General features: G+C 40.5%; 2 protein-coding genes across 5 annotated transcripts in view; both read left to right on the top strand.

The window, feature by feature from the left end:
• LOC310812365 (gamma-aminobutyric acid receptor subunit beta-3-like) overlaps positions 1-3,825 on the top strand; it is a gene marked incomplete at both ends in the record, with an annotated part of 29,154 nt that extends 25,329 nt beyond the window's left edge. For 2 of the 3 annotated variants that reach the window (XM_083680886.1, XM_083680887.1), the window contains 2 exons: positions 2,616-2,860; positions 3,475-3,825. In XM_083680886.1, coding sequence (XP_083537012.1) covers positions 2,616-2,860; positions 3,475-3,825 — 596 coding nt within the window. Of the gene's footprint in view, positions 1-2,615; positions 2,861-3,026; positions 3,099-3,474 lie in introns of all 3 variants that reach the window. The other variant, XM_083680885.1, reaches the window with a different exon arrangement.
• Positions 3,826-16,098: 12,273 nt separating this feature from the next.
• ndfip2 (Nedd4 family interacting protein 2) lies at positions 16,099-24,523 on the top strand. Of its 2 annotated transcripts, none has more exons than XM_083679851.1 (8): positions 16,099-16,290; positions 18,417-18,573; positions 19,099-19,229; positions 19,912-19,999; positions 20,557-20,681; positions 21,354-21,420; positions 23,062-23,167; positions 23,363-24,523. In XM_083679851.1, exons 1-7 carry the CDS (start codon positions 16,261-16,263, stop codon positions 23,163-23,165), a joined length of 702 nt encoding a protein of 233 aa, XP_083535977.1. In that variant the 5' UTR covers positions 16,099-16,260; the 3' UTR covers positions 23,166-23,167; positions 23,363-24,523. The 2 variants fall into 2 exon arrangements, with proteins under 2 accessions (XP_083535977.1, XP_083535976.1); XM_083679850.1 differs by having other exon boundaries at positions 19,909-19,999.
• Positions 24,524-25,002: the final 479 nt, after the last annotated feature.

Raw genomic sequence — 25,002 nt, 5'->3', positions numbered from 1 at the left:
TTACTATCATTAGTGTTTCTTTATGATCATAGCAGGAGGCCTTGCATACATTTTCAATGCTAATTGGCCATCATTGTATGTGAATGCAACACAGTGACAATATCGTGGTTTCTATTAAGTACGTTTCAGCACGCTGAAATCCAATTAGGTACTAATTTATCCCCACATTTGGTGGAAGTCCACTTGGGTTGGTCAGGGATATCTAAAGTATGAGTTGAGTACACCAGACAAACATTTAAGTGTTGACCATATCTATTTTCTTGAGTGTTGAAGATTGGAATAATGTATTGATTTCCCATTAGCAAGGAGAGTGCTACAGGACATGAAGTAGCTTGCACAATGGTTAAGTGGCTCATCGATAATGATTTATCATAAAAATAAAAAAAATAAAACAGCAGAGTTGAAACTTACTGTAATGAAAGAAGTGTTAAAGATATTCACTTTTAGACAATAATACTAATTAATTCTGTTTAGCACAGCACTGAGACAATTAATATGTACCTTTCCGGTAGATAAGACTATTACAGTACATTACACACACAAAGCCTAGTAGTATTTGGTAATGGGATTACATTTAAAAAATAAAACAACAGACAAATGTTGTTTTTACCAATGAAATTCTTGACCCTAACCCTAACCCTAACCCTAACCCAAACCCTAACCCTAACCCTAACCCTAACCCTAACCCTAAGCTATGAGAAGAGTTTGTACTATACATGTAAGAGACAACACCCAGATTTCTGTTTTTCTTTTATTAGGCCAACGGTTTAATACAATACTCGATATCTGGTGGAATTTAACAAAACATATATATGTATAAACTCTATACCTCTATATATGCTTAGGTAAGATACCATGCATGTTAATCTATGTAGTTATCAGTAGCTATGGAGAACGACCTCATTCACCCTCACTTTATGGAGCCAGCAGAGATAGAGAAATAGGAGAGAATAAAGGAGACAGTAAGAGACAGAGAGAGAGAGAGAGAGAGAGAGAGAGAGAGAGAGAGAGAGAGAGAGAGAGAGAGAGAGAGAGAGACAGAGAGAGAGAGAGAGAGAGAGAGAGAGAGAGAGAGAGACAGAGAGAGAGAGAGAGAGAGAGAGAGAGAGAGAGAGAGAGAGAGACAGAGAGAGAGAGAGAGAGAGAGAGAGAGACAGAGAGAGAGAGAGACAGAGAGAGAGACAGAGAGAGAGAGAGAGAGAGAGAGAGACAGAGAGAGAGAGAGAGAGAGGAGAGAGAGAGAGAGAGAGAGAGAGAGACAGAGAGAGAGAGAGAGTGAGTGAGAGGCTCCATAAAAAGATATTTATCCCCAGAGAGTCCAGTCTCCTGATGAGAAAGGAGGGAGGCCCACAGGCGGTGATTAAAGTGTCCGGATGGTGTGAGCAGTGAAGGACAGAGAGTAATAGAACCACAGAGAGAACACCTAGAAAGAACATTGCTGCCGTTAAGCAAAAACCTAGAGATCGCACCATTGAATGAAACCCAAAGGGGGAGTTCTGCTGTACCACACACACACACACACACACACACACACACACACACACACACACACACACACATACACGCACCCGCACACACACATACACACATACACACATACACATGCACACACACACACACACACATACATCCACTTCCACACACGCACACGCACACGCACACACACACACACACACAAACACAGCACCAAAGGAGAGCTGACCCTGTGTCCCAATAAATGAAGTTAAGGGCCATATTGATCTTTGACCACCCACCCCCCCCCCCACCCCCCTTCAATATTGCTTTATGACAGCACTAGCTACTGATAGACACTGTACAATAAGGGAAATGTAAGTGTTTTGCTGGCTGTTAGTTACATATGTCTGCATGAGTGTTTGCAACTAAATGTGTACAGCATGTATTCTCTAGGTAGCATTGTTCTGAGACAGTTTTAGGAGTTACTGCTTAATTGAAAGCTGGAGGCTGAATGCACAGAATTATTCAAATGAGTTATTTGAACATGCAGTCCAAGGGGCATATATGGCTAACTTATGGATTTCAATTAAGCAGAGGTTATTTGCTCAAACAGGCTCACTAGAAGCCCCTGGCAAGTGAGGTCCGGAGACATTTATTATGTATTATTATTGTTATTATTATTATTTATTTACATTTATTATATAATTTATTATTATCCATGTATTGATGTTAGTGTAACAGTGTAATCATTGAATTAGATCAATACCATGCAAAACATAATGCACTCCTTGAGTTTATATGCAATCTCCGAGAGTGAGGTCCGGAGAGTGAGGTCCATTTGTTGACGTTAGTGTACGTTAGTGTGACATTGTAGTAGATCAATGCCATGCAAAACATAATGCACTGGTTGAGTTTAGTCAGGACTTAAAAGTCATTAGAATACCACATTTTGTATTTTTAACACTAGTCTTACCAATGGGTGGTCTGAGGGATGAGACACTAATAAAATAGAAATAAAATATCTCTGCCGTTAGCCATGAAGGGATTGTTGAAACTATGTAAGAACAACAAATAGTGGTAATTATAGATTGCATGTAACATTATCTAACCTGGTCTTCATTGAAATGAGCTAAACCTTCATAATTTCTATTGTCACCCAGGGATCACCACTGTGCTCACCATGACCACCATCAACACCCATCTGAGAGAGACCCTTCCCAAGATACCCTACGTCAAGGCCATAGACATGTACCTGATGGGCTGCTTCGTCATGGTCTTCCTGGCCCTGCTGGAGTACGCCTTTGTCAACTACATCTTCTTTGGCAGAGGACCACAAATGCAGAAGAAGCTGGCAGAGAAAGCTGAGAAAGCCAACAATGAGAGGACCAAATATGACACCAATAGGGTAGGACCCTCGCTAGGACTGCTAACACATTTTTGTCTGGGCTTCAGGCCAAAATGTGGACTTGATGTTGACTTTCTTTTCATCAAGCAAAAATATATCCACACTAATGTGAGAGTAGATCAGAGACTCTGATCACACTGTTCTGTGTTTCTCTTGGTTACCTCAGGAGGGAGGTAATAGCAAACCGCCGTCTGTTAAGAGGTCAAATCAGGTAAAAGGGTTTCGTCACTCACACTCGGTGAGTTGTACTTGACGGACGCTTCTATTTCTCTATCTCACTGCTGCCATTGACCAACATGAAGTTCATTGACCAACATGAAGTTCATTTTTCCATGATATAAGGACTATAAGAAGGACTGTATCCACCATTGCCCATCATTGCCCTACGTTGAGTCCAAGCATGCTTATCCACAAATATGTATATGCCATTACAGTGCTGTTGTTTATATACTGTACTGTGTTCTTCATTCAAACCCACATTCAAAGTGGCACTCATGTGCATGCCTAACCCTGTCCTCTTCCTGTGTGCAGAACAGGAACGTCATGGCATTACTCATTGTAGCTCATAAAGTCGACATAATGATGCAAGAGTTAACTCCTCCCTCTCTCCTCAGGCGGAGTCCCACGGGAATATCCTGCTGACCACCCTGGAGATCCACAACGAGGTGGCGGGAAATGAGGTCACCACCAGCGTGGCAGACATCAGGAACTCCATGTCCATGAGTTTGGACAGCACCGGGGTGCAGTGCAGGAAGCAGAGCCGCATATCCCGGTCGACGAGCCGCCACAGTCTGGAGAGGAACGCGCAGCTGAAGAGGACCCGGCTGCGGAGGCGCTCCTCGCAGCTCAAAATCAAAATCCCTGACCTGACGGACGTTAACGCCATCGACAGGTGGTCACGGATAATCTTCCCCTCCGTCTTCTCACTCTTCAATTTAATCTATTGGCTGTACTATGTCAACTAACTGACTGGTTGGGGTTAGGTAACGTTATTCTGTTTTCCTTTCACTGTTGCTTTCTGTTTTTTTTCTACATATGGATAGGGAAGGTTTTGCTATCGAAAAAGAGCCCTATACAAGAAGAACAAAATGCTTTGACCTCTTTGTCAAAGTTTTTATATGTGCAGTCTTACTCAAAGTTAGATTGTGGTGGATTACACATTTTATACAGAATATACAGAACTTTGTAAATAAATGCACTTGGTACTGGGACTTCATATTTCCCAGTTTATCTGCCCTGCACAATGTCCTCTCAGCAGTTTCTAAATGGAGAGCTTCACACACAACAATTCAACATGTGCAATTTGCTAAATAAAGGAGACATAAGACTTACATTGCTTTTATAAAACAAAAAAACTATTGCCATTTGTTGAAATTTGTGATTGTTTAAGAAAATGTTGAATGTAAATTAGAATTATGCTTGTATGGTGCAGAACACGAAGAAGTCGTGTTCTCTGAATGATACTACATTTTTATATTATGCGTCCTAAATGCGCATCGATGCAAAAATATATACTCAGTTTTTGTGATTCTTAGCCATCTTTATCACATATGAATATCTTTTTTGCCTTGGGTAGATGATAAAGTGCACATACAGTATTAGCAACTTTTACAGTGAAGTGGTCCTGTTTATGTATTTTTCTGTAGTGTATTATTATCATTATCATTATGAATCCTAATTATCAATATTATCACCTACTGAGCAGGTACAGCGCTTTAAAATATGTTAAAAAGTTTGTTGACGATTATGATGTCTCAGGTTATAGATTTTGCTTACTGGCATACTCTAGGCAAAGATTATTGTCATTGAAATGTTGATTGGGGATATAAACCTGCAGTGGATGGACCTGCCATTGATATATTTTCTTCTACCTGACATTGTGACAGCACAACAGAATTGCACTCTGTAAATCTACTTTCTTCAAATCAACTCCATCTTTGATAGTTACCCAAATCTACAGCCAATGGCCTTGTGCTATAACCTGTCTATTTTTGTAAGTTGTGATTTTGACTATAGCTATTCATCTTGCAACCTAACTTGCACATTAGCATTCCAGAGAATTCAACATTTCAAAGGAGCGCCACAGTAGAAATATATATTTTACTCTTTGAAACAAAGAGTATGCCATGAAATTAAAATATCATTGCAATACATATAGTATTATCTTCCAAATGTTTATTCTATAAAATGTTCCTTTGTATCAGTTGAAGTGGAACCAGTTGATACTGGATTTGACTGGTCTCCTCAGTTTTCTCAGTGCCCAACTATGAATTCTGTTCTGAAAGGAAAGGACAATAAGCCATGATCATTTATCATTCTAATTCACTGATAGTTATCATTCAGAACATACAGTAAAACATAGGAGATGTCAGCAATGATATGGGGGTAAAATCTGGTGAAATATTATTCCCCCTGCTCGAAGCGAGATGACACTGTCTCTCATTTCTGTTTTGTATACTTGAGTAGGGACAGTAAAACGGGACCTTCCCTTATCAACTGAGCAGGGTTCCTGGTCACTGGGACACTAGAGATTGTGATAAACTGCTGTAATGTTTTCTCAAGGTTATAAAGCAATCAATCATTGTAAACTCATGTCCTGGGGACAATGGCTTGGATTTATGACATCAGTCTTCGAACCTAAACTAATTGTCAAACATCAACCGTTTGGTGTTTACAAAAGGCAGCCCGTTCTTTTTCACAGAAACTAGCTAATAAGGTGTAAATATATTTTGCTACTTGATAATTTAAGCTTGTGTGTTTTGGGTATGAGTGTCAGGATGCCAGAGTGTGTGGTGACGCTGGCCTATACCATAATCAGATGGTAACAGACCTTGGAGTATTCTTCCCTTCTCTACTGTGTAGACGGGGCATAGTGTTGGTGTGGTCTTGGCACATGCAATGTTTCAGTCTCTCATGCATTAAGAAGTACATAATTATTGCATTATTGCATCACAATTGCTGGCTTCTAATGTTGCATAACCTTGGCCCATCATGGAATGTCAAATGTTCTGTACTGCCACAAATGTGTTTAGATATAGATATCTGTGTATATGTTTTTTTTCCTTACTCCATAAAGTTACAATGTTTCTCTAATAAATGCATAATATAAATTGTATTAACATATTTGATATTGCACCCATTCGAACTATTGTTTTAGAACAATAGCCTCAATTCATACATGACTTCATCAGTACACTACTGTAACAGACAGCCAGTTGAGTTTCTTGTTGATACGGTAACCGATGTTTGTTGATTTATTAGTCATGGCCCAATACTGTATGATTGATGTGTCAGGTTCAGACAAGTACATTGTCACCAGTATTCCTGGATTGTGATTAAAGTTGTATTTATCAATGAATATGTGTGTGGGGGATATTTTGATATGCATTCAGATACAGTGCCTAAAGTACATGTTATTGGTATTAATTTTTTTGGTGGTCTAGATTTTATTTCTAAATGCTTTTACAGTTTTGAAATACAGTCAAATGAGTTTAGAGATTTTTTACATTTCTGGAATGGTACATTGTGGTGATGGATTGCTTTACATTACATTTCCATTCGATTTGATCTAAGCTCAACCTAGCTAACGATATTCTTTCTCTCTTCTTAGATTATACTACAGTTACAACAATAGAAATACAGACACCATGTTAATGATTTTAGGCTAACAGCCTCCTAGATCACGTAGCCTACTGTATTCATGATTTAAAGTCCAAAAATACCTCAACCTGCATTTTTCCACTATCCAGCCATCCGGCTTGAGTAAAAGGTATTGGTCTGTGTCCTTCAAGAATTCCACAACTCTGAGGTTGGGCCCTCCAGACATACAGTCACAACAAGGAAACATTAAGTCTATAAGCAAGCTAGTGGGACCCCTTATTCAATACAGTCAATGCCCTAGCCCCAGGGGATGTGACAAGTCATCGAGTGCCCCAAATAAACAGCCAATTGCCTAACAGAACTCATGTCACTTGAGGATTAAAGAAAACGATCAAGACAAGTCATCATCTTACCCCGGCTCAATTAATTATACAGTACCATATACTATTATATATACTGTTAACAATGGGGTCAACATTTTTTATTTATTTGATACTTTTTTTTAAAATTATTATTTATGAGTGCAGGTTTGCTATTGTTCTCAACAGTACAACAAACTGTACCTGAGGAGGCATTTCAAGTCATCACATATAAATATAAAACAAGATGGCTTCAGTCATCATAACTGTAAGGAGCTCTAGCATTGCCACAAGGTCTTAGTGGGCCATGGGTTGTGATGATTGGAGTTGCCAGTGTGGACAGAATTTTTCAGGTGTAGAGAATGTATTGGTTGTACAATATCAAAGGGGAAATGATGTTGTATTTCCTGAGGCAATCTCAGACCAGTATTAGAATATCCAGCTGTCAGGGAGGTGACGAAAGCAATTACTAGCTTGAAAATTGATGATGATATTTTGACCGTAGGAATGAGGTCAGGCCAATCAATTGGAGCCGTTTGGAACTATTTCCTATTTTTATTACACCCATCAGCCTTATTTGATCCGTCTTATGATCTTACTCTCATTAATATACCAATTTCAGCTTGACAAAACATACAGAAAATTCTGAATAAGAATACACACATAAGCACCTGCACTCATGCTGTAACTAGACTTTGCATTTGGTACAGTACCTGTATGCAATATTGCCTCATCTGCGGCATTGGCAAGAGTTAAAAGTGACATTCTGACACCTTAATTTAGATAGTTGAAATGGTTATGTAGTTAAAAAACGAATACTGTACAGTATATGAATAATTCCATAAGAAACTGCTGTGGTAAGCAGTACAGTCCCTACAGGCTTGCCAGCTTCAATGAAACCCATGGGTTGCTCATAGGAGATTTTTTTTATCTTTCTTACTTAGACCTTCATAATGGCTACTGTTATGGAAAATACATCATAGAACTGTTTGAGGGATATACACTTTCATATGACTGATACAACTTGTGTGAATACTGTGATTACATTTTCTCCCTGTATTACCACAACACACCTCTAAAGTTCTATAGCCATTGTTCTGAGAAATGGCGTATGATTACCATATGGATAGCGGTGGTTTCGGAGGGAGTGGTGGGGGAGAGCGAGAACAAAGGGACAGACACATCTTGCCGACAGGAAGGTGGATAAGTGTGAAATGTTGAATGCCGATTGATCAATACGAAGGTCTCTCCATTGTTCTTTCTCTCCTGCCACCTCTCACGTAAGCACAAGCTCGCAGGTGATAGCCTTTGTGGTGCCTACCATTATGTTTCATCTGTATAAAAGAGATAACCCTAAGAATCGCCTCTTCAGACTTGCGCTAAACTGCTGTTAGGCTCTTGTCTCTTGTTTGCAAGCAATAATAAATACCGGACTCAAATATTGTGGCTACTCAGGACTTTATTTCTTGAATCTCACCTCCGAAGAGCTGAAGTACAGAGTGGTAAATCCTGATCCCAATGGTGCATTACATACAATAAGGTGCCACTATTCTTATCACCTAAAAATAACAGGATTCAGCACTTTGAGCTGAGGGAGCTAATTCTACTTTGCAAATCAACTAACATGAACAGTTAACCCATATTACACTCCTTTTAACATGTTGATGTGTATATATTTTGTAATCAGGGCACCCTTGAAAAAGAGACTTTGGTCTCAAAGGGACTTCCCTAAATAAACAAAAGTTGCTGTAATTAAAACATGAAAGCACATATGAGAGGCTGTTTTTGCAGCCTCATTATCATGACACCACTGAGCGATCACAGACAACAATCTTAATAATCTTCTATTACACTTTGTAACTGTAATTGATTACAAAACAATGGAGGTCTACACTCTCCATTTGCACTGTTGTTCAGTTCAAGTGTTCTTCCTCTGAACTAGTTCTGTCTTGGCGTGTTTGTCATGCTGTCAACCTGTTTCTTGCACATACAGTTTCGGTCTCTCTACTATTCACCATGAGAAGTGATGGTTCAGGTAAGTCACCCTGTGTCGATTTTCATATTGTCAATAGTTGTTTTGTTTGAAGTCCTAGTACATGTCACAGAGTGTCTCAACCACTAAAAAAAACCTCACATTTTCCTTTAATTTAGGGCCTTCAGTTGTTGTGTTGTCGTCGACACAAGGGGGTCTTGTGTCAGACAGTTGTGACAGGGTGGCAGACAGATTGTGATAGATTGTCTGAGACTCAAATGTTAGGCCAAGTCACTTAAACCACTCCAGGGGGCCATAATCCCTCAGTAGACTTGATGTTACTTGAAGAAAGACGTCTTCTGCAGAACCGTACAGTTTCAGTTGAGTCTACTTCAAAGTTTGTCATTCCCTCTATTCTCCTCAAGACAGTCTTCTGAAGACAGTGGAGACACAATCCCAGAGGCATTCTGATGACGCCATTTCACTGCAATAAATACAATCATTGCTCTCCAATACATGTAATAGTTGTTTGTGGATGACAAGGATGAAGCCACTTGAGTGATCTCCTGGTCAAAACTATCTTTAATTGAAAATCATAGTCGAACATTAAATAGCAGTTATGGTTGTGAACTGTAAACATATCCCCCCCCCAAAAATATTGGCTTCTGTACAGTTAGTGATAGCAATAAACATGGATAATAGACATGGAGGCAGCAATAGGGATAATCATTTTGAAGCCCAGGGTCAATGCCATGTCATAGCAGACACCGTTGCAATGGCTTGTGCAAGGTTTAACTTATAACTTGGCAACCAAGGAGATTATTCATATTTGTCACTTCCTTGGTAACAGGGAACTGAAAACACAGTATAACATTACACACAACTGCCTCTAGCATGTCAGAAATTAACTCAATACACAGTAGTCAGAATACCCAGTACACAGTTTTCTACTTTAAAGCTAAGGGAGATTACATGGAACACACCACAGCATTGAACCCAACACTCTGTGGGTGTACAGTACCAACTGGGACTTCCTGATCATGTGACCTGATTAGGCAAAACCGCCTGTGGTTATATTTGGTTTTACTGTACATGCTCTGAATCCAATATGGGTTAAATTGCTCTCCCAGTGTTGATGACTGAATCGGTGTCACAAATTGGAGAATATGATCGATTAGAGTGAGGATGACATTGTGCCAAAGCAAGTAAAATCCATGGATAATTATTGATGGAAAGTGGATTATGATCAATATTGGATTAACAATTCAATTGGATCAGGCATTTCCCTGTCCTGCAGTAAGTTCCAGTTTATTGACCCAAATTAGCTTAGAGCACAAAACTGACATGCAAACAGAAATACTAATGTTACTCCTACCAGTTAAATTAACATTTTCTACTGAGGACCTCTCAGAATAAATTCTCTCTGATGTTTTCTTCTCTCTTTTTTTTTTCTGGCTGCTAACTGACACACTTTCTTTTAATTCAACAGCAGCAGTGGGTGAGAGGGGATGTTTCCTCATCAAAAGGCTGTCTGAGAGACAGGGGAAATGCATTCACTCATCAATGTGCTTTTGATGATGCTTTTCTTTTTTAAGAACCGACTGACACACTTCAGCTGGGTATTAGCCTACTTTTTCCTTTTCTATGCCGTGGTCTTTCTATGTTGTGTCTCATATATTACACAAAGGTTGCTGGAATGTTCTCTCACACCACATGCTATGCCAGCTTTCTTTATTGCTTATACTGTCAGTGACAGTTGACATTTTGTAATGTTGCATTTAACCTTCAGATGGCACGTTTGAAATAGTACGATCCCTTGTGTGACCCTTTGTGTTTTTCATTTAACCATTATTAGCTCTGTGGATTTGGAGCAGAGGAGAGAACTTTGACCAGTGTTTTTGCACAATGCCCACTCTGAGGAATTCTCTGAATTACATTGTTTTTCAATGAGAAGAAAAGAGAAGGCTGTTGTATGTTTGGATACTGACTGACATGGGAGTCTGGACTACACCAGTCCTTGAAGCATTTGTTAAGGGCAGAGTGTCTATAGGCCAAGCTGTTATACAATTCTCTTTGGCAATGTTTGTTTATTTGGGAATCCATTTCAAACTGAAAAAATGTAACCTCCACTGAATTAGTCTAGTATATTTACTATGTCCATAGTACGGGATAAAGAGGAAGAAAATTGGGCTCAGGTAAATTGGGCTCAGGTAAATCCCTATGTGTACCGTAAAGTAGTGATTGCAGAGTTTTGTGTAAAAAACAGGGTGTCTATAGAGCAGCAGTATGGTACACCACAGATTCAATACTGTTTTTCATATGGTACCTGTGGCAAAAGACTTACATACATCAGCTGGGTAACACCAAGGTTTCTTCAAAATTGTTGATACAATGCTTCCTTCTGTTCACGTGGTTGACAAATCCATTATTACAAAATGAAAATTGCTAAATACATTTTTCGAAGCAGTGAGGGTAAAGGAATTATGTGCATGAAGTCATGTCAACATGACTGCCAAATGGAAAAGTCACTTCATAATATTGGCCCTTGAGGTCTTTTGGGAACTTTAACTGATGTAAACCCAGCAACAATAGACACCTAGAGTGTGAGTGATCAGATTGCAAAGTAATGTCATTTTAAATTAACTGAGCTTGTAAAAGACAGTTTGCAGGCTAGTTGTTGCCAATTACGAGTTGATGTATGAGCATGATAAATATGTAATCAAGTAGTTAATCAAAACTCCTTTAGACAGGCAAACAGTGACACATGCACTATAACCTATTTTGCAAGCAACACCTTACAGTGTCCAGTTCAGTTATTCTCTGAGATTATACTAAACATTAACATTGAAATGACAGCCCTCTCTTGCCTTGAAGCATATTTCTCTGTGCCACAAGGTCCACAAGGTCCATCCAAGAGGGAAACGGGACTGGGCACTCTACATTTATCTCTGAACGTGCCTGGAAGGTTATCCCTTTACGGATATCATTGGACTCATTCATCAGCCCCAGTATAATTATTTATGACTCTCTGTACTATAGTCAGTCTGAGGTTGTGTGAGGATACTCTGGGAGCCTTGCTCTGTCTTGCCAGGTTCTTCCTGGAGCAGGGCTGTTCCATTACTATAACTAGTGGATAACTAGTGTTTTGCACCTCTGTAATTCGGTTGATGATGTATTCTGCGGATAGTAGTCTATGACCCATTCATGCCTACCTCCTGGAGAGTGTTCTTTGGTTACCTACTGTAGAAATCCTCCTTAGCCTACCAGCACATTTGCGAGCATTTTGGAAAGCCTAATGTTTTCCTTCTTTCGGACTGTTCAGCCTAATAATGGCTTCCTTGACTTTCAATGACACTTCTTTGGTCATGTTGACAGACATCAATAGCAGATAATCAATACTCGACATTAACAGCTCTCTCATGCCTGCACAAATGATGTGACAGAACACATCTGACTAACCAGAAACCCCTGTCAAGCCAATTGTCCCATTACTTTTGGTGCCCTGAAATACGGGGACTATATACTGTCCCATTAGTTACGCAGGGCACTGTATTCAAGGAGTACGCACTCATTAGAATTATTCTGATACTCTTGCATACCAATGCCAACATTCAGCTGACTATTTGCACAAGTGTCTGTCCATTGTCTATTACAAGTCTTTATCCAAATTCATTGTGAAGTACAACCCATAGGGAATACATATTGGTTGAATGTTTGCCCATGTACAGCACAGAGTTATTGGCAGGGAGGACAACACTAAGAGTCACCGGTCTGGAGTCCCACTCCTTCTGCTGGAGGCTCAAGGTGCGTGTGTGTGTGTGTGTGTGTGTGTGTGTGTGTGTAACATCTGTGTGTACTGTCTGAACACACTAGATATTTCCTCTGTGAGGTAAGCCTTCATTCCTCTAAATCTCTACGATACTCAACAAAGCTACCATCATGTTCTTAATTATGGGAAGCTCTCATCCTGTGATTCTTGACTGTTCTCCAACATAATTACTACAGCTCTCACAGTATAATCATAGGCTGGTAATGAATACCAGCTCATTAAATTAATCAGGCCAAATCATTTGTATACATTTTATTTGGATATGTCAGTAAATTCAGCATTATGATAATTGCAGGTTTGATTACCCAATGGTTGAAAGATATCTATAGATAGATAGATAGATAGATAGATAGATAGATAGATAGATAGATCCATCCATCCATCCATCCATGTAAACATGACTTTTTGTTGTTGTTGTTTTTCTCCCGATCTCTTGACAACTGCTTAAAGATCTAATCCAGGAATGCGTGGGAATGGGAATTTCATTCCTACTATTGTCCACCATTCATGAGTGTATCTGTATTTGATTTCTTTGGAGGAAGCTATTATTCAGTGTAAATGCTTTCACCTTGAAAATAGTCAAAAGGCTGTCTTTGAGCAGATAATAGCTGCTGGACAGTCAAATAAATAAACACTTTGAAGACCAGTTACCTTGTCATGTTGCCAGGTAACTACACATGGATAATGGCTTTACTGGCATTGAAACAAGGTTTTAACAGGCACTGAGAAATGACTTCAAGTCATCCTCCAAAAACCTGCATGGGTAGCAACATACAGATGCTCTTAGAGAGTCCATGAATATGTATCACTACACATGGGTCCTTAATGCCTCTAAAGTCTACTCCTCTTCAAAGGGTGACGCTCATTCCCCTCCATCCCCTCACTTACTGTAAACCTGCTGATATGTAGACATCTTAGCTAAGTAATGGTTTAATTCTTCATTAAGCAATAGGATTAATCTTCAATACTGAAAGCTTTACATGAATACCCCCTATTGTAGGCATAATCATTATTCACAGTGTTATGTAAGTTTGAGTTTTGCCAATTATGAACAAAACAGAAGTGTAATAATGAGACTAATTCTATATCACTTAGCTTCAGGATCTTAAACACATTCCTCATGTTATGTCTATAGCCATGATGAGACCCACATCAGCAGACCAGTTACAGAAACCATACAAAATTCATTTTAGAAATCACACGTGTGTCAGTCACTACATCTGACAGTCTGAATCTCCATATCATTTTTTGTAAAACTCTCCCCCATGTACCTCAGGTTTGTATTCCTCAGGGTACAGACATGCCAGGTTTGCTGTGTCGATGGAACGGTTCCTTTTATGGTTTTCCTCTGTGGGCCCTCCTGCTGTTCTAAACTATTTGACAAAGACATTCAAAGACATTTGGTGTGAAAATCCCAGTCTACAACGGTTAGATCATCTAATATAAAAGGCATGCCATAGAAATATAATTCTCTAGTAATTATCAGATGTGGTTGCTTGTATTCACCGCTTCTGTTTATAAAGCCTCTCTATGCCCTTGCAGGAGTGCTTATCAAGGGCTTGCTCGCTTTCGATTGAGGTATTACAGACAGAATGCTGATGCATGACCAGTTTGGGTGGGCTTTGTAAGTACCTAAGAGCACTGGCTCTCGGTAGAGCTCTGGAGGTAGAGCTCTGGAGGTAGAGATCTGGAGGTTGAGATCTGGAGGTTGAGCTCTGGAGGTAGAGCTCTGGAGGTAGAGCTCTGGAGGTTGAGATCTGGAGGTTGAGCTCTGACTCACTCAGTGGGTGTTGTGGCTAACCCCAACATTTGGTGCTCAACATCTCTAACATGACGACTACATGACAACATGATATCCTATGGAAAATGTTTTCATTAATATATTCTCACAAATAATAAAATGATTTTTTTTACCGCTCGTCTTGTATTGCTCACCTACCCCTTCAATCTCTGCAGCTGTGTATTGACACAGTTGTATGTGATCAGATTTCAGAAATTGAAAATCATCATTCATCTCAACCTATTAGTTAGCCTAAAAGAATTGCAGCTATGAAGGCATACAATTGCATACATGAAATTTGATGTTAATGTCAGAGAGTTGGATTTGGATGCTGCGTGCTTGTGTCCCAGTTGTTCTCTGATGGTCCTAGTGGAGGGAGTTGGTCTCAGATGCCATGCAGGGTTATGTGTGTCTGACCCTGGTTTTCCTTTCTCTGTCTCTATAGGATTTCTCTGTACACAGCAGTTTTACTATGGTACAATGGCAAAATGGCCTCACATTAAAATGCTAATCATTTCAATAATTCATGGCCTGTGAGTCACTGATGAATGAGAGATCTTTGTGTTGCTTTCATTCGAGCCTAAATTGTAGACTACTCATTGTCTTCGGTGAGGGTTAGTTTAAACAGGTGTGTTAAAATAGGCTATTCATTCATTCAAAATATTCATTTACACAATTAGTATGATTACAGTGCCTCCCTGTGTTCATGTATGAACACTGCAGGTTAATGTTAACATTTATAGAAGTGTGTGTGCGCAAAGCAAGCCGATTCTGCCTTGGTCTTAAACATTTAATCAATTCACAAACCTTACATATACATTAAACACAAATTCAAAGTTTCCCTCTCATGGGGCTATAGATGTTTTCTTACACTAGATTTTGCGTTGATGCGTATCTGCCTTCCAACATCTTGTTAAATGATCAAACAAACAGTTCAACAACATTAGAGAGAAAGAAGAGAGAAGTTGCTGGAGTCCTCTGAGCTTCTTTTGGAATAATCTTTCTATGAGCCAACGCGGCCTAATGCATTCTCTCTGAAATCAGGGCCTCATACATTCCTAATCTCCCCAATGTGTTCTAACAAGGTCACTCGCTCCTCACCAGCACCAGCAACAGCACCAATAGTCCATCCGATGAGTTCTGGTCTAGAAGAGAAGAACTGCTAGATTCCTGCTTTAATGTAAAGTCCCACAAACCCACAAGCATGTTGATCAAATCAGAGTACTTACAGTAGTTGCTGGTATTCTACCCCAGTCTCAGTGTGTGTGTGTGTGTGTGTGTGTGTGTGTGTGTGTGTGTGTGTGAGAGAGAGAGAGAGAGAGAGAGAGAGAGAGAGAGAGAGAGAGAGAGAGAGAGAGAGGGAGCGAGAGAGAGAGAGAGAGAGAGAGAGAGAGAGAGAGAGAGAGAGAGAGAGAGAGAGAAAGAAAGTTGGCCTAATACTATTTCCAAAGCATTTGTTTCAAATTGTCAACTAACCCTAAACCTGGTGTTGATTAGTTAGTCAGACATGTTTTTGCTTGGCTAGATCAAACATGTGTAGCTGCTGGCCATCCCCATATGAATGACGGCCCTCCGACCGGAGAACACTCAGCTGGACGTTGGCGCCATCTGCTGGTTGAATTTCAAATGACAAATTGCGTCACAGCTCTCGAGAACGCGACTCGTTTCCTGAAACTGATTATTTTTTCAGTTGAAACGTCAATGGACGTGTTTCGTGTCTTGCCCGCTCCAGAGGGTTTATTAAATGTACTTTTCTAGAGTTGTGTCAACTGGAAAGTCATAGTTGAAGTTGTGAAGTAGCTTAAACTAAATCTTCGACTTTCTGCTGGCTGGCTAGCTTGCCAGCTGAGTAACGTCGAGATGGACCAGGCGTCGAGCCGCTACCAAGTGGTGAGTGAAAACAACCGACACTGTCTGCGAGTAGGGCTTTAATAAACCACCATCTATCAAACAACCGACACTGTCTGTCTGCTAGTCGGGCTTTAATAAACCACCATCTATCAAACAACCGACACTGTCTGCCTGCTAGGGCTTTAATAAACCACCATCTATCAAACAACCGACACTGTCTGTCTACTAGTAGGGCTTTAATAAACCACCATCTATCAGACAACAACACATTCACTTAGACAGGACTTGCAGTCGACCATATATATATATATACACCTTGCCAGCCAACCAGAAATGTAGCTTTCTGGCCCCTTAACATAATGACCGAATTATTGTTTTGACAGTTAGCTATGTAGTTAGCTAGTTAGCTAGTTAGTTAGCTAGTTATCTAGCTGAAGTAATGTTTCTCGTGCTGCCACTTTTACATGAGCAAGCTTCACTATAGCTAGCATAACCAGCTAGTTAGCCGTGTGCTAGCACTGTGTTGTCGTAGCTAGCTAACAGCAACTGGGCCTTACCTTCGCGACAGCATAGCAGTTAGCTGTATAGCTAGCCTTCATACGGACCAACAGAGACTGGAGGGCGTCGATCCGTCTCACGACTACCGCATAGCTGGTTAGCCTGCTAGCAGCGCGTTAGCTGCCGTCCTGGCACGGTCAGGTTCCAGTGGCTGGCTGGTCAGTATGATTACCGGTGGGGTCGTAACGTTAGCTAGCAGGCTACCTGCACGACTTCTGTTTGCTGTCATCACAACGCCTACTAGATATGTTGTAAATGCCTAACAATGTTCATGTAAAACGGTCTCTCTTCCCATTGTTTTTTAGTCTTTAGCAATAAGGGGAAATGTATTATGACCTGGTCAGATTAGGAGTTAATTGAGAAGTGCACTGGCCGAAGTGTCAAACACTGACACAACTGCTGATCGGGCACAAACTTAACTTCCAATTATGAAATAGCCATACACGTATGTATTACTTGTCTAGGCATACTAGCTAGTGGCTTTTCCAAGTATAACCTGGTCAAATACCAGTCATAAATGGTCTTGCAACATTCCATAATGCTGTCTTGCTGGTTGTCTCATAGTATAATCTAGTGTGGGTGTCCAAGGGTCAAGCTCTGGTTTAGCAAGTCATGTTTTCTGTTTACCCAGTTACAGAACCCGTTCTACTTGTCATGCAGTCTTGCTAGCTGGCTAGGCACATTGTGTATTTATAAATCATCTTTCATGAACCAAAGTCATCAAACAGTTTGTGTAGTCTTAGACCCGGTCAAGTCAAAGTCTTGCCATTGTAGCTGTTAGCCTAAAGCAAGCACTATCCAAAGTGTGTTGATGCATTATCCAACAGCAGCTGTTACACCATGGACAGTAGCCTGTTTCTTATTTCACCCTCGTTTTACAGAACTTTCAACCACCACACAGATCCTGCCTCTTCACTGCAGTCAGTCGCTAGGCAACTGTGGTTTTGCTTCAGTGTGTCATAACGTTGTCAAGTTTTAAATTTGTAGGTTAAATGTATTACAGCACTGCTGAAGTTAGGTTGAAAGGTTGTTGTAAATTAAGCTAAGCTAAACGCCTAGTATGCTACCTACGCCATGATGCTGAACTTATTTACGTTCCAAGCCACAAGGTTAACCCTGGTCCTTAAGGTTAACCCTGGTCCTAAATGCAAAGCCACTAGACCCATCTCTTTCATGAACTGCAATGCCAAAAACATTTACCTGTCACTGCTAAAGTGAACTATATATCAGCAGAATTCATTTTGACCTGTTAGACATAATGATCCACATAATGTAAGGATCTGTGATTATGGACATGTTGGACTAAATGCCTCGCATATGAAGGTCAAATGATTTTGACAGGTGCAGCAGCATACGGGATCTTCCCTCCTGTCCTCTTTCTGTAACAGATTACTCTCATATTTCTGTTTCCTGTGACAATGTTGTTTTGAAACTGTAGCTATGCTGGCAATCAAATCCCATCATTATGGGATGACACTGTAATGTCTGAGTGAAGGATGAACATTGTCATTTCTGTCTGTAGGCATAGGCTTTCTGTCTGTAGAAAAGGAGCTGTGAGTGGGTTGCCCAGTGGTTAACACGGTCTTGCCTCTGCCTCTCATTCTCAGTTACACAATGAGGACGACTCCTCTGAGGCCTCCACCAGTGCCCAGCCGTCCACATCGTCTCAGGCCAGCCCTGTCCCGGAGCCGGCCCTGCAGGGAGAGGCTGAGGCCCCACCACCCCCCTACACCAGCATCGTCCTGGGAGCCACTGCTGCCCCTGGTACAGAATTAAGCGATACACTTGGGGCACTTTCCAAGTCGTCTAACTAGACACGCAGCAGCCAAAGCTTCTGAGCCATGTCATTGCTGCGTAGCTGTGTGTCAGGCCTGAATAGAGATCTGATGTATTAAACACCTGTTCAGGTGATCTCTCAGGTGACTGCAGTTTAGTCTACCTGGAAAGTGCCCATAGTTTCTGACCCCTAAAAGTCCTTTGATATCTCTTGCTTTGTTGTTTTGTCTCTTTCTGTATCACTCAGTTTCCTTCCTTTTACATTCCTCGAAACACAGACTTAACAATGGATCTAGTCAGTTGTCCTCCACATGTTTGATGCATTAGGATGTAGTTCACATGACTGAAGAAATTGGGCAATTTCCTTATTATATTTGATTAGATTGAATGGTAATTCAATATATGTTGAAGTAGACTAGGCAACGTTTTACAGGATCCATCTTCACCTTGTGGACTGTCTCTGTTTTGCCCTGTTGTAATGGCCCAGCTCTCTCCCCTGTTGACACCCTACAGAAAGCAGTTTCCAGTGTGACTTCCCCGTGCCACCACCCTACAGTGTTGCCACCTCATTGCCCACCTACGATGAGGCTGAGAAGGCCAAGGCAGCAGCCATGGCCATCTCTGCTGTGGAGGTGATGCCACGGGTAAGAAAACGCTCACGCACAAACCACAGACATCTACGCTGTAAGGAGATTATTCTTCTGGAATGCTATCATGCCATAGATATCATATATGGGAAACTGTAATGCTGCTGTTGTTAAGTAAACGGTTAAACAGCATATTTCAAAACCAGAACAACTGATACCACATGGTCGTAGTTACAGCAGTGTTGAGAGAGATGTCAGTTCTATTTCTGTATAAGGGCAGAAGGTATTGCAACATTCAGGCTGACTTTGCCAGTTATATTCACTGCTACAAGTTTAAGTGTTGTTACAAAATCACACACTACAATAATAGCAGTATTTTCTTATTAGATGGATGTTAACTATTTTCAACTGAAACAATGAATCTGTCAATCATAGTCATGTTTTTATACATAACATACATGCACCTTTAAGTTAGCCTGCTATACTGAATATAGTTTGAGCAGGGAAGTGAATGTCAGAGATCAGAGTCATCAGGGTGGTATGCCAACATCCTCTTTGTGGTCAAAGCAGGGGAAAAGGTATATTTGCTTTGGTTGCTCGGCAACTCAAAAACAGAAAGAACTTTTTAGGTCAAACAACCCATGTCAGTGTAATACACACTGAGCATTACGAGGCCATCTGACCTCTGTCATTTTGTCAACCTTTTAATGGAGTGTTTTTTTCTCCCTCACTTGAGCAGGAGGATGACTTCACTCCCAGGGATGACTTTAGCGACGCTGACCAGCTGAGAGTGGGGAATGATGGGATATTTATGCTGGCCTTTTTCAGTGAGTCAACTGGCCCTCATGTTGATATTGATACCCGAGTCATAGAGGAGAGAGCAGTGGTAGTATGAACATTTGTGTTTGTTTTTTCAATATGCCCTCTGGTGGGTTTGTAGGAATAGCAATATGGGTCTGGTTGTCAGGATGAATTTGATATACAGATAACATATGATATCTATTAGTAATCCTGCAATCAGTGTTTTTGAATGGTTTAAAAAAAGGTTTGCTTGGACAGCAATTCTATAAGCTGTTGTTGTAGGTCTAGTTGTTTTCTTTGATTTTACCACAAGGTGGCAACATTCAGTCTGTTTAATTGAGATCTTTGGAAAACAACATGATCCCCTTCCAATAGGAATGCAGGAGGGAAAGAAGAAGAACTGATATTCTCTTGCTGCTTTCATAGTGTGTTGAATCAGTAACTAAGCATGTATTAGTGAAGGGCATGGCTCTTGTAACTTGAGCAGGTGTACGTTTAACCACAATTAACCATCCTGTAGAATTTTGCTCTCAAGACCTTGTAAGATGATCATAATGACATGCTTGTGTTTGTCTCCAAACAGTGGCCTTCCTGTTCAATTGGATTGGGTTCTGTCTGTCTTTCTGCCTGACTAACACCATTGCTGGCCGCTATGGGGCAATATGTGGTTTTGGCCTCTCCCTCATCAAGTGGATTCTTATTGTGCGGGTATGTGCAGGTTACAGCTTCTCCCAATGGGGCTCTGAATCTCATGTTGTGTATTATCATTGTTTAGCCCCTACAGAGAATGCATACTTCAAACATAAATGTTCCTCAGTGTCATCATCAGAATTAGGATTAGGTTCTACATAGTCACTTATCTTACCTGACCTTAAGATGGTTGATTAGTTAAACGGTGCAGAAATGAAGTAGCTTGCGATCACAGCGTTACCTATGTGCTGCTGTTGCAGGAAGCACGCTAAGGCTTGTTCCCAGAGATGTGAGGAGGACACCTAGAGCAGGAGCCAGGGAGCTCTGGCATCAATCAAACCTCTGTATAAATGACACAGGAAGAGCAAGCCCTAACCCTCCCTTGTCATTGGGAAAGATACTTCATTTTTTTTAGCCCCAGGCTCTTGGTAGAGCTGTCTGCAGTGTGGACTGCCACTCCCACTGGGTGTTATGCAACACTGTAGATATGGACTTTAGTGTTGCCCATTCAAGTAATCACAGTCACACTAACATTTCAGGAATATTTTGGGCTTGAGAAAAAGACACTCTTAAAAGGTCCAATATCTTACTCCGGGTCTAATGCCTAACCTAGATTAGTATTTCTAACCCTAACCCAGATGATCCAATCTGATTTAGTTACTTATCAGCAACTGTACTTTTTTTTCGCAGTTCTCTGACTACTTCACTGGGTACTTCAATGGGCAGTATTGGCTCTGGTGGATCTTCCTGGTCCTCGGTAAGTTTGATCAGTATTGCTGCACCTAGTATTGTTGTCCACATTCTCCAGGTATAAGTTGTGACATTGTCATGTTTACACTACTTTCCATACCAGTGCTTAGCTCAAGGTACAACATGAAAAGTGTTTTGGAATGTTCAAACAACCTTTTTTTTACCAAGGTGGTAATATGCAGCAGATATATCAACAGATAAACCAACTACCCTTAGAGCATGTTGCACACCTATGCCATCTGCTGGCCAGTCTGAACTTCTCATGTTCTTCTTACATGTATTTTAAGCGTGCAAAGACAAAACAACAAAGCCAGCGACATCCCAGATGTACTACAATCCATGTGGGCATCCCCCCTCCAGATACCCTGCCCCTCCTCTCATTAACTGGCCTTGTAGACGTCAGATAGTTACCTGGGATGTGGCAGCTAGACAGCAAGGCAGACAGACTTACAGACATCAACAGACAACCATTGTACAAAAACAGACAAAACAAAATGACAACATCCAATACAGAGATGCAGGACAATGAAGGTTTTAAAACCAGCAGACAACATCCACAAATGAAATCAATAAAAGTTTGTCCGCATAATTAAATTAATAAAAAATGTCAGTTTTGTGCACTATGCAAGATGCACAGGTATCGCTGTCACAGCCATTTTCTTGTCCTATATAGGCTACTTTTCTATCCAGTCTCAATCCCACTGAAACACAAAGTCCTTACTCCTGTCGCATGGAAATTCCTGACTGTACTAGGCCTAGTGTATATTCTCGCATTGATAAAATCTATAAACTATATTCCCTAAAACATCCATCACCTCGACTCTCTGTGCCAAATACTAATGAAATCATGGAACCGTGCATGTCTCCTGATAGGGGAATATCTTAAACTTTGTGTACTGTAGATTATAGGAAAATATGCATAGCCGGCCCGAGGAAATACGCTCGGAAAGCCTTCACGCATGAACTAAGAAGATAGGTTAGAATCATCCTGAAAGCTGTCAAATTCCAGTTCTTCAGTCCATGGTAATATTTGGAGGGGAACATAATATAAACTAGCATACATTAAATAGGCCTATGGAAGTCCACCCAACACGCTGCGTCAGCCCCACTGAGTCACCGACCACTGGACTGTGTGCATCGCTGTCTTAACAGGTGTGCCAGTTCTCCTGCCATGTCTTTTCTTTTACATTCAATATGGTCCACTGTTGCCCTAATTAGGCCTAAGTAGGCTACTGTAATTAATAACCATACAGTCCTGATTGCGTTTACAGAGAGGAAAGAAGATGGAAAATTGAATTATATAAATTAATTAAATGCATTGAAAATTTCACAATGGACCCATTAAACCCTGCCTGGGTTGCCATGGAGTATAGAGCCAAAAGAAAAAAAAAATGCTTCACTGTTCCATTACTTACGCAGGGCACTGTATATTCCATGTCTGACATTGTTTTATCAAGTGTCTATGAAGGCATAATTTGTTCTAATGCTAGGCATACACTCCACTATTTCGCCACGTTTTTGCCATCCCAGACAAATTGAATGAAATCCTATTAACTTGGGCTAGGACTAGGGCATCAGCACTCGCGTAGTGTGAACAGGTCAAAGACCTAATGTACGAATGTATTAATTAATTCTCCTCTGTTACCAGGTCTCCTGCTCTTCTTCAGAGGATTTGTGAACTATCTGAAAGTGCGCAACATGTCAGAAAGCATGGCTGCCTCCCACAGAACGCGCTTCTTCTTCCTCTACTAAAGGTAACGGAAGACCCTGTTACGCAGACTCAGGATGTAGACTTCAATATTTTCATTACAAATGTATCTGATCTCACAGACAATCAAGTAGTCAATGGACTTTACTACGGTCTCGTAACGTCACTTGTCATGAATGTGTTAGTCCTACAAACAGTATATTTTTGTATAACTTCTCTAACTTAACTGTCTTCACTTCAGGTTTTCACACCAAACATTCCTCCTAAATGTGAAATTCTTTGATTTGCTACCCCTCAAATGACCAGGACAACAGCCCACAGTGAAAAAAAAAAAGGAGGGAATAAGGAGGAACAAGTGCATCTTTTCTGCCAAAGTCTGACCTCTTCATTAAAAGCAAAAAGAACTGACTCGCCACTCTTTCAGAAGTTAATATAGATTAACCGAGCTATAACCTGTTTAATAGTCTTCTTGGCTTTGTTCAGCTTACTTTGATTTACATTTCTTTCTATCTACCCCTGTTATTGTCATAACCTGCTTGATATCCCAAATATTGTTTCTACATCTTACTAGGAGCTCGTACAGTAACTGGGTCTACCTGTTGTAGGTCTACGTGGAATGTATGAGGACACGTACAAATACAGTATGCAGCCAAGAGGTCTTATGCAATTGTGTCCTTTCCTAAAGTGGATGTTCAATCTTGTGATAATGACGAGTTGGGTAGTTCATTTCACAGTAGACCATTACAGCTCTGTTTAGAGTCTATTAGAATTTGTGTCTATTTTCCCAGGACTTTTGCCCTGATTTCATTGTCTTTGGTATTAAAATGTGCTTGATTTTTCATGATTTGATCCTGAAACTGTATCCCAGCTTATGCCAATTAATGATATTTGCACTTTTTCAGAACCTCTCTCTGAGTTGTGAATTGCTTACTTGTGGTAGTGTGTAGCCAGATACTTTGTCAATCAGTTTTTAACTGGAATTTGTATTTATCCCAACAGGATATTTGCCTTTTGCACTTTTTGTTATTTTAAAAATAATGTCATTGTGGGTCATTTTTTGATTATTACTATTAGCCTAAACTGACATTTTAAGTATTGTCAAACGTCTTTAATGCTTGAATGATGCAATTTTTTTTGTTCAATAATGTTCCAGAAAAGCCTCCTCAGCAATACAAATATCTTAATTAAAACTTAGATGCATGATTAGCCAGGCCGAAATAGCACATTTCACATAGAGCAAGGTAATAAGTATTCTATGTATGTTTGTAAAGACTACCAAACTATTTTTGTCAGAAATGATTATTGAAATATCTCCAGTTCTTAGAGATGATCATGTGTGCTTGTTAACTCTAATAAACTCTCAAGTCTTGCGAAATGCCAATAAAGTTCAAATTGCACCCTGTGACTGTCTCCTGTGTGACTGTCTCCTGTGTGATCTCATTTGGTTTTGGTTATCATTTGCTATTGAGAGCCTAGGGCTATGATTCTCTCATATGTTACAGTTTTGTTCATGAGTATGTTCTTCAGCTGGTATCCAACCAAATCAACACCCTGACAAGTCTGCAAAAACTGAAGAGCTCCCTGTTTGCAGTACGGAAGCCCTGGACTGAATGCTGGTTTTATTTTTTACCCCGCTGCCTCAAATCCAGCCACGTTCTAAGTGGGTTCTTGATTACTTTGAAGTGGACACGGTTCAGGCTGGCGGTGGTGGTGTGATGGTGTGGGGGATATTTTCTTGGCAAACTTTGGGCCCCTAAGTACCAATTGAGCATCGTTTAAATGCCACAGCCTACCTTGAGTATTGTTGCTGCCCATGTCCATCCCTTTATGACCACAGTGTACCCATCTCCTGATGGCTACTTCCAGCAGGATAACACGCCA

This window comes from Argentina silus (assembly GCF_951799395.1).
Source record: "Argentina silus genome assembly, chromosome: 11".
NCBI classification, from domain to species: Eukaryota; Metazoa; Chordata; class Actinopteri; order Argentiniformes; family Argentinidae; genus Argentina; species Argentina silus.
This window is presented reverse-complemented; position numbering and strand designations above follow the sequence as displayed.

What these genes read in the sequence shown, in the direction of transcription:
- ndfip2 (XM_083679850.1), top strand. Translation starts at nt 16,261, where the DNA reads ATGGACCAGGCGTCGAGCCGCTACCAAGTG. An exon ending in CGTCGAGCCGCTACCAAGTG is followed by an intron (nt 16,291 to 18,416) that starts GTGAGTGAAAAC and finishes TCTCATTCTCAG; the next exon opens with TTACACAATGAGGACGACTC. An exon ending in ATTTATGCTGGCCTTTTTCA is followed by an intron (nt 20,000 to 20,556) that starts GTGAGTCAACTG and finishes GTCTCCAAACAG; the next exon opens with TGGCCTTCCTGTTCAATTGG.